The 10,095-nt window shown below is 50.1% G+C and overlaps 1 protein-coding gene across 1 annotated transcript in view; it reads left to right on the forward strand.

Annotated features, from left to right (window-relative positions):
- Positions 1 to 6,556, forward strand: part of LOC140722189 (uncharacterized) — a 33,632-nt gene extending 27,076 nt beyond the window's left edge. Inside the window, exons 7-10 of the mRNA XM_073036981.1 lie at positions 420 to 635; positions 3,306 to 3,448; positions 5,861 to 5,925; positions 6,326 to 6,556. Coding sequence (XP_072893082.1) covers positions 420 to 635; positions 3,306 to 3,448; positions 5,861 to 5,925; positions 6,326 to 6,524 — 623 coding nt within the window. The 3' untranslated portion in view covers positions 6,525 to 6,556. The remainder of the gene's footprint in view (positions 1 to 419; positions 636 to 3,305; positions 3,449 to 5,860; positions 5,926 to 6,325) is intronic.
- Positions 6,557 to 10,095: the final 3,539 nt, after the last annotated feature.

The following is a 10,095-nucleotide window of genomic DNA, read 5'->3' on the forward strand; positions in this document are numbered from 1 at the left end:
CCATGACACAGATTCTCCTCATACCGTGACACCACAGCGCCCATCACACTGACATTTTCCTCGCCTTGACATCGAGATACACTTTATTGTGATCGCCGACACCTCTGGCCAGGACACGTAAACTGCCACAATGTGGCACAGACAAGCTCCTCAGTAACTCGAGCATGCACCGCACGATACTGCCTCAGACCCCCATGGTAAAAACAAAACATTCACCAGGACATTGATATACCCCTTAGCGTGACGCAAACACACCCCTCACTGTGGCGCCGAAGCCTCTCACTGTGCATGCGGCACATCCTTCACTGTGACACCCTTCACCGTGGCACTGACACAAAACTCTCTGTGACACGTCCGGCTGCGTGACGCTGACTAACGTGTCACTGCAAACACTAAACTTCCCTCACCATCTCTCTCAGTGTCACAGATTCGTCAGTCTAAGATCATCTCCGACCGAAGTTACAATGAGTTAAACTCAGACCTTCAATCCAAGCTTTCTGCTCTCAACTCTAATCTGTCCGATCTTAACCGAATGCACAGCGATCTCCGTCACCAGTTCACTGAGATGGAAACGAAGTACAGATCTGTCAATCAAGCCAAGGTTCAAATTTGTGAATTGTTGACCAGCAGAAGAGGTGAGACATCATTCCCCTCTTTCACACGCTCCTCATCACAGGACAGGCATGGAGAGAGGAAGCGTCACTCTGTGCTTGACATCGGGAGTGTGTGAAGAGATAGTATGGAGGGTGATTCACTCTGTGTTTGACCCGGCGGGTGTGTGATGGGGCTGCGAGTAGGAAGTTTCACCCGATCACTGAATCCAGGAGTGTGTGATGGGACGCTGTGGAGGGAGATTCACACTGTGTCTGACCCCGGGGGTATGTGATGGGACGGTGTGGATGGAGATTCACTCTGTGTCTGACCCCGGGAGTGTGTGATGTGACGGTGTGGATGGAGATTCACTCTGTGTCTGACCCCGGGAGTGTGTGATGTGACGGTGTGGAGGGAGATTCACTCTGTGTCTGACTCCGGGAGTGTGTGATGTGACGGTGTGGAGGGAGATTCACTCTGTCTCTGACCCCGGGAGTGTGAGGCTATGGGCGGAAATTTGCTTTGTGTGAGAACAGAGAGGGGTGTGATGGGATGGTGTGGAGAGCTTCACTCAGGATGTGTGTGATGGGACGTAACGAGGGATATTCACACGGTGTTAGACTCGGGAGTGTGTGATGCGATCGTGTGGAACCAGTTTCCCTCTGTGTCTGACACTTCGCTCTGTGGTGTGTTGAGAAGCTGTAGAGGGCGAATCACTCTGGCATTTGGAGTTCGGCCTGAGGGAGTTTCCTTCCGTGTCTGACCGCTGGAGTGTGTCATGGTGCCTTGGAGAGAGAGATTCACACTGGGTCTGACCAAGGGTGTGTGTGTGATTGGACGTTGCTAAGCGAAATAAATACTGTTCTCCGACCCAGGGATTGTGTGATAACACGGTGAGGAAGGAGTAACATCCTGAATCTATCCCCGTGAGTTCGTGATGGGACGGTGTGGAGTTAGATTCACTCTGTGTCTGTCCCGGGGAGTGTGTGATGGGACGGTGTGTAGGGAATTTCACTCTGTGTCTGACCCCGGGAGTGTGTGATGGGACGGTGTGGAGGGAGCTTCACTCTGTGTCTGACCCCGGGAGTGTGTGATGGGATGGTGTGGAGGGAGATTCACTCTGTGTCTGACGCCGGAATTGTGTGATGGGATGGTGTGGAGGGAGCTTCACTCTGTGTCTGACCCCGGAAGTGTATGATGGGATGGTGTGGAGGGAGATTCACATTTTTTCCGACCCCAGGAAAGTGTAATGGGACGGTGTCAGTTTTGTCCGGCCATGGAGGTTAGTGATGGGACGGTTTAGAGGGAGGTTACCTCCGTGCCTGATCTTAGTGCAATATATATAACATACAACAATTACAGCAGGGAAACTGGCCATCTTGGCCCATCTAGTCGGTGCCGAAAGCTTACTCTCACCTAGTCCCGCCTTCCTGCAGTCCGCACATAACCCCCCAGTCTTTCCTGCCTATATACATACCGATTTTTTTTAACTGATAAAATCTAACCTGCCTCTACCACTTCTATTGGAAGGTCGTTCCACACAACCACCACCCTCGAAGTAAAGAAATTCCCTCTCGTGATGTCCCTAAACTTTTGCCCCTTGACAGTCAACTCATGTTCTTTTGTTTGAATCTCCCATACTCTCAGTGGAAAAACCCTATCCACGTCAACTCTATCTATCCACCTCATAATTTTAAATACATCTATCATGTCCCCCCTCAACATTCTGCGCTCCAAAGAATAAAGTACTAACTTGTTCAGACTTTCCCTGTAACTTAGGTGCTGAAACCCAGGTAACATTCTAGTAAACCTTCACTGCACTCTCTCTATTTTGTCGACATCTTTCCTATAATTATGTGACCAGGACTGTACACATTACCTCCAATTTGACCACACCAATGCCTTCTACAATTTTGACATTTCATCCTAACACCTATACTCATTGATCTGATTTATAAAGGCCAGCATACCAAAAGCTTTCTTCACCACTCCATCCACATGAGATTCCACCTTCAGGGAACCATGCACCATTTACCTAGATCTCTCCTTTCGACTGCATTCCTCAATGCCCTACCATTTACAATTTATGTCCTATTTTCATTATACATTCCAAGATTTAGCACCTCACACTTATTAGCATTTACAGTACGTGTGAATGGAAGGTGTGAAGGGAGCTTCATTCTGTGTGTGACTCCGGGAGTATGTGATGGGATGGTGCGGATAGGGATTCATTCTATCTCTGTCTCAAAGAGTGCGTGATGGGACAGTGTGGACTGTGCTTCACACTGCATCTGACCCCGGGAGTGTGTGATGGGACGGTGTGGAGGGAGCTTCAATCTGTGTCTGACCCCGGGAGAGTGTGATGGGACGGTATGGAGGGAGATTCACTCTGTGTCTGATCCCGGGAGAGTGTGATGGGACGGTATGGAGGGAGATTCACTCTGTGTCTGACCCTAGGGGTGTGTGATGGGACGGTGTGGAAGGAGCTTCACTCTGTGTCTGATCCCGGGAGTCTGTGATGGGACGGTGTGGGAGGAGCTTTACACTCTGTCTGACTGCTGGAATGTGTGTCAGGATGTTGTGAAAGCAGCGCCATCTGCCCTCCGAAACCGGGATGACAGGCTCTGGACGGAGATTGATTTTTTTCCTGATCCCAGCTAGTGCAATGGGAGGTCTGGAGGTAGATTCACTGTTCCTTTGTTCCTGATTTACAGAGCAAAAATGTCCTCAGAACTGGATCGAAAATGACGTTCGGTGCTATTTTATATCCACCTTGGAGAAATCTTATGATGGGGCGAGGCATCATTGTTCAAACATTGATGCAAGGCTCCTCGAAATAAATTCAAACCAGGAAAAGGTGAGGAGAAGAACAAGAAACTCCCGGGCTCTAATATAGATTCAATCATTCCACACCGTTCCATCACACACTCACGGTGTCAGACACGGAGTGAATCTCCCTCCACACCGTCCCATCACACACTCCCGGGGATAGACACCGAGTAAAACTCCCTCCACACCGTCCCATCACACACTCCCGGGGATAGACACTGGTAAAACTCCCTCCACACCGTTCCATCACACACTCCCGGGGACAGACACAGAGTGAAATTCCCTCCACACTGTTCCATCACACACTCCCAGGGACAGACGCAGTGTGCATCTCCCTCCACACCGTCCCATCACACACTCCTGAGGTCAGACACCGAGTAAAACTCTTTCCACACCGTCCCATCACACACTCCCGGGGTCAGACACAGAGTAAATCTCCCTCCACACTGTCCCATCACACACTCCCGGGGTCAGACACAGAGTAAATCTCCCTCCACACTGTCCCATCACACACTCCCGGGGTTAGACACAGAGTAAAAGTTCCTCCACACCGTTCCATCACACACTCCCGGGGACTGACACAGAGTATAACTCCCTCCACACCGTCCCATCACACACTCCCGGGGATAGACACTGGTAAAACTCCCTCCACACCGTTCCATCACACACTCCCGGGGACAGACACAGAGTGAAATTCCCTCCACACTGTTCCATCACACACTCCCAGGGACAGACGCAGTGTGCATCTCCCTCCACACTGTCCCATCACACATTCCCGGGGTTAGACACAGAGAAAAACTCCCTCCACACCGTCCCATCGCACACTCCCGGGGTCAGACACAGAGTGAATCTCCCTCCACACCGTCCCATCACACACTCCCGGGGACAGACACAGAGTGAATCTCCCTCCACACCGCTCCATCACACACTCCCGGGGTCAGACACAGAGTAAATCTCCCTCCACACTGTCCCATCACACACTCCCGGGGTTAGACACAGAGTAAAAGTTCCTCCACACCGTTCCATCACACACTCCCGGGGACTGACACAGAGTATAACTCCCTCCACACCGTCCCATCACACACTCCCGGGGATAGACACCGAGTAAAACTCTTTCCACACCGTCCCATCACACACTCCCGGGGTCAGACACAGAGTGAATCTCCCTCCACACTGTCCCATCACACACTCCCGGGGTTAGACACAGAGAAAAACTCCCTCCACACCGTCCCATCGCACACTCCCGGGGTCAGACACAGAGTGAATCTCCCTCCACACCGTCCCATCACACACTCCCGGGGACAGACACAGATTGAATCTCCCTCCACACCGTCACTTCACACACTCACGGTGTCAGACACAGAGTGAATCTCCCTCCACACAGTCCCATCGCACACTCCCGGGGTCAGACACAGCGTAAAAGTTCCTCCACACCATCCCATCACACACTCCCGGGGTCAAACTCAGAGTGAATCTCCCTCCACACAGTCCCATCACACACACCCGGGGACAGACACAGAGTGAATCTCCCTCCACACCGCTCCATCACACACTCCCGGGGACAGACACCGAGTAAAACCCCCTCCACACCGTCCCATCACACACTCCCGGGGTCAGTCACAAGTAAACCTCCCTCCACACTGTCCCATCACACACTCCTGGGGTCAGACACAGAGAAAATCTCCCTCCACACCGGCGCATCACACTCTCCTGGGATCACACATGGGGTGATACCATCTGCGTCCCTTCTCTTCACATTTTCCCCGAAGTCAGGGATGGAAAGAGGCTGCATGTAACCATCAGGTTCGATCAGCATGCGTTTGTTTGGGAGTCACGATGGGGGGGGGGGGGGGTGTTGGAGTGGGGGTGGAGTGCGATAGTGCCTCTGACCCGGACAATCTGAGGGATCTCGTTTGTATTGATGTGCTGCCCGGGTACACGTCAATCCCACGACAATGCATCATTTGCAATGAAACGATTGGGCTTTATGATTCTTCATTTGACTATTGAGTTAGTGTAGCAAAGAAATAGAAAAAGGTCCCATTTTAACGGAACATGCTGACGAGTTCGTTGTTGCTCCCTGTCTAATCCGCTCCTCGGAGCTCACTGTTTTCCTGTCGTCCGTTCTCCATCGATTTCCCCCGGGCGTGGTCGACTGCCGACCCCATTCCAAGTCCGCTCAGACCAGCAGTCTACGATTACCCCGTTTTGGCATCGTCTCTCTCCATCTTCTGGCGAACAAAAGCCCACGAGTCCCTCGCTCTCGGGCTCAGAGGAAAGAAAACCCCTCCCATCATGGAACGCCACACATTCCAAAGCCCCCGTTATCTCTCGTCATAACACAAACACACTTTGCTGCTACAGAGAAACCATTACATTAGCAGTGAAACATTTCCCAGGGCGTTCAATTCATATTAATAGAATGGATTTAATTTCACAGGAATTTGTTTCCACATCTATCGGCTATGCATACAGAACTTACTGGATTGGAAAATGCAGAGACGGGTGAGGTTTGCACTGTTACAGGTCGGTGGTGTCGGAGTGACACGAGGCCGTGAGGAGAGATTCGGGCAGTGGGATTAGTTCGGAGTCTGACACGAGGACATGGGGCAGTGGGATAGGTTTAGTGACTGACAGAGGGCGGGGGGATTAGTTTGTTGACTGATGCGGGGTTGTCATGAGAGGGTGGGGAAGTGGGATTAATTTGTGAACTGACTCTGTATTGTACAGGAGAGCGGCAAAGGGTTTGGGGCTGTGGGAAGAGCGCGGTATCATGGGATTAGTTTAGAGGCTGTCAAGGGACTGTGGGGAGAACACAGATTAGTGGGATTAGTTTGGCGACTATCTCCAGTTGTCTGCTGGATCTGTTTTGACTCTGTTGACATTGTCTAACTCTCTTTGATAGGAATGTGGTCTCTTATCTTTTGTACAAGATGTACTATGGATCGCCCAGCTGCAGTAAGTGCGGCTCTTCCAGTCGGAGTTACAGTTGCAACAGTAAATACAGATTCATCTGCGAGAAGTCTGCACATTTATACCCGGATATTCCTGAAGAGATCCAAGCTCTCTGTCAACAGCCTGTCGGGCCGAATACAATAAACTGATTACACCCCACTTCTCTCCAATCAATCTACCCCTCTCCCAAACCCGCATCCTTGCATCCCCTCCCAACCTCCCTTCCCCTCCCTCCTACCCTAGATTCCTCCTCTTCTAGATTCTCTCCCCCAATAATCTCCGTCTCCACACCTCGACCACTCTTCTTCATTCCAGGCCCCAAACTCCCCCGATCCCCCCTTTTACTCTCGCTTTCTACTCCTCTTCTCTTCCTCCCCTTCTCGGCATTTCATTCCGCTTCTCCCAATTTCTCTTCCCTTCACTCCGACTCCATTATCAGCCTCTCCGCTCTCCGTTCTCTTTACACACTCTCACCTCAATTCTGTTGCAGTCTGGCTCACAATTCCCCAACCCAAGGGAAAAAGACAGCGTTCGTTCACACTATCAGTGCCACTGATGGCTTCATACCCACGCTCCAAGGAACTAAGTGCCTTCTCTCCGTATCTCAGGACCTCGATACACGGCAACATCCTCGTAAATCTCCCTCTGTACTCTTTCCAGCTCAGTGGCATCTTTCCTACAGGAGGGTGAACAGAACATAACACCGACCTCCAAGTGCGGCCTCACTGAGGTCGTGTACAACTCGATCACGACCTCTGCACGGAACAAAGATGTACAATTAACGCAAATTGGAAAAACTAATAAATACTGCAAAAAATGTGAATGCCGAGAGAGTGTTTAGGTGTTCACGGAGTGTTCTCAATCTGATGGCGGAGAGGAAGCAACTGTTTGTAAATTGTTGAGTTCTCAGGCGCCTGTACCCCCTCCCCGATGGTACAGATGAGCACAGGGCATTTCCCGGCGGGAGGGGGTCCTCGCTGATGGATGTGGTCTTCCCGAGCCATTCCTTCTTGAACATGTCCTCGATGGAGGGGAGGTTTGTGCCCGTGATGGGGTTGGCTGAGCCTGGAACCCTCTGCAGCCTCTGGCGACCCTCTGCGTTGCAGCCTCCACACCAGGCGGCGATGCGACAAGTCAGAACGCTCTCCACAGTACATCAAGAGAAATTTGCGAGTCTTCGATGACAGACCACAACCCCTCAAACTCCTAACGTCTGTAACGAGAGAGTTAGGGGTGATGCTGAAGGCAAATTACAAAAAAAAAAATCTAGAAATGGATCTCCTACGGTTGAGCACCTAGTGCTCGGCGCGAGGCCTTCTCCGACAGACATTCCATGAAGGAATGTTGACAGGCAATAATTGTCAGTTTATGCCCTAAGCGGAAGGTGACAGCTAACCACACTCTGGGGAATGGGACTGACGAAACCTTGATGCCTGCCGCTGTTCAGTCGGGAACATGGCACCCTCTTCGTGTTTTAATGAATGTGTTATCTCTACCCAGATGGATTCAACATTCTGCTCCGTAGAATTTATATCGGCTCTTACTATCGCCCTGATCCCGTCCTTAATTAAGAGCGCTAACACCTCCTTGAACATCCTGCTTATCTGCCGATATTCCCTGATATCCTTGGATATCGAATTCCCAATCCTCTCCACCCCGCAACCACGTCTCTATAATGGCCACTACATCATACCCAGTTGCACTGATTTGTGCCACACGTTCATCGATCTTATTTGAGGCAGTATAGACATTCAGATAAAGGGCTTTTACACTCATTCTGCCTTTTAGAATCATGTCACCTTTCCCTTTTCACACTTGAATTTCCTTCGCTTCACTTCACTCCACTCTTACTTTTCTCTATTGTATATTTTGATTTTATTTGATCTTTATCCACACTTTTCTCTTTTAATTCACCATATTCCGCCAATCTGTTGAACCTACCCCCTACTATTTAATTTAAATCCACAGCTCTCGTTATGCGACTCACTGGAACCGTTCCCTCCTTCCCAATATTATTGTCAATTTCCCGTGAATTCAAACGCACTTTTCCCATACCAATCCTTGAGCCACGCATTTAACTCTTAGATCTTCTTTACCTTATGCCGATTTCACGTGGCTCAGGCAGTGACCAGGAGATTACCTGTTTTTTCCATTCTGCTTTTAAGATCGTAGCTGCTAAGTTCCCTCAGCAGAAGCATTTTCCTCGATCTTCCGATGTGTTGAATGTACGCGAAGAATTGGTCTCCAGCGCTGCCTGCTGGAGGGAATTCCTCAAATTCACACCTCTTTTGCAGAGGAAATTCCTCCTAATTTGCTTTCAAAATTGTCATCCCTCTATGCGGAGGGATGTCCCCGGAGGGATGTTCCCGCTGACCTCAGTCTCCCTACCATCGGAAGCCTTCTCTCCCCATCCACTCTATCGAAGACTTTCAACATTTGATAGGTTTCAATGAGGTCAACCCTCATTCTTCTGAATTCCATAGAGTACAAACCCAGATTCTTCAAATGCCCCTCATCTGGTAAGCGTTTCAATCCCGGAATCATTTTCATGAGCCCCCATTGTACCCATCACAATATCGACAAATCCCTTCCTGCCTAAGGGAGCAGAAACTGCGCATAATACGATAGATTAGGCTTCGGAAATGCCCTAAATGTTTGGAGATAAATGATTGCCTTCGTATTCCAGTTCTCTGGAAAGGAATGCTACCATTGTAATTACCTTCCTCACCACAGAACCCACCTGTAAATTAGCCTTCAGGGAATCCTGCACCAGGACTCCCAAATCCCTTTCGTATATTGATGAATTTTCTCTCCATTTAAAAAAGAAGTAACAAGCACTTTTATTTCTTCTAACATAGTGCATGAGCACACACTTCCCGGCACTGTATCCCATCAGACACTGCTTTTTCCCATTTCCCCAGTCGGTCCAAGCCCTTCGGTAGCCTCTCTGCTACCTCAACACTACCTGTAGCTTGGAAATGTCATCAGCGAACTGCACTGACTGGCTTCACCATGAGGAATTCAAACATTCTGTTGCAGAGGGAGATACATCGACCCCGGATGTGTAGCTTGTTGATTAGAGCTGAGGAAATGATTTTGCTGAGCTGTTGTCAGCCTGACGTAGCCTGACGTAGGTTTTGCTGTTGTCCAGACGGTCCAAGGCCCAGTGGAGAGCGAGAGAGTTTGTGCCCGCCGCAGACCTGCTGTGGAGAGACACAAAATGCAGCGGGTCAACGTGTTGCGCTCAGTACGGTGCAGGACAGAGGAAACTGAGTGACAGACAGGGAGGAGTAAGCGGTTAAGGAGCCAGTGAAAAGCAACAGTTATTTCACTTTAGATTCTATCGGGGTGGGAGGCTAACAGAGGAAAGTCACGGTGGACCGGTCCCTGGCAGTGAATCAGCATTCTGAATTGTGAGGGTGGACAGCTGGGGTCTGTGAACTGAAAGGTAGGATTGGATTCAGACTTTATTCTGAGATGCAGAAACACAAGTCACAGTTATCAGTATCACAATGGCATGAAGGGAATTCCAGAGGCATGAGAGAGGAGTTTGGCCGGGTGGGTTGGAGGAGGCTACTGGGGGCGATCACGGAAGAGCAGAGATGGCAGGGGTTTCTGGGAACAGTACACAAGGCGCAGGAGAGATAAGCGCCATCGGAATAAGAAGTTCTCATTTGGCACGGATAACTCATCGTGGCTGACGTGGGAAATTATGGACTG

Source organism: Hemitrygon akajei, unplaced genomic scaffold (genome assembly GCF_048418815.1).
Source record: "Hemitrygon akajei unplaced genomic scaffold, sHemAka1.3 Scf000071, whole genome shotgun sequence".
In the NCBI taxonomy this organism is placed as follows: Eukaryota; Metazoa; Chordata; class Chondrichthyes; order Myliobatiformes; family Dasyatidae; genus Hemitrygon; species Hemitrygon akajei.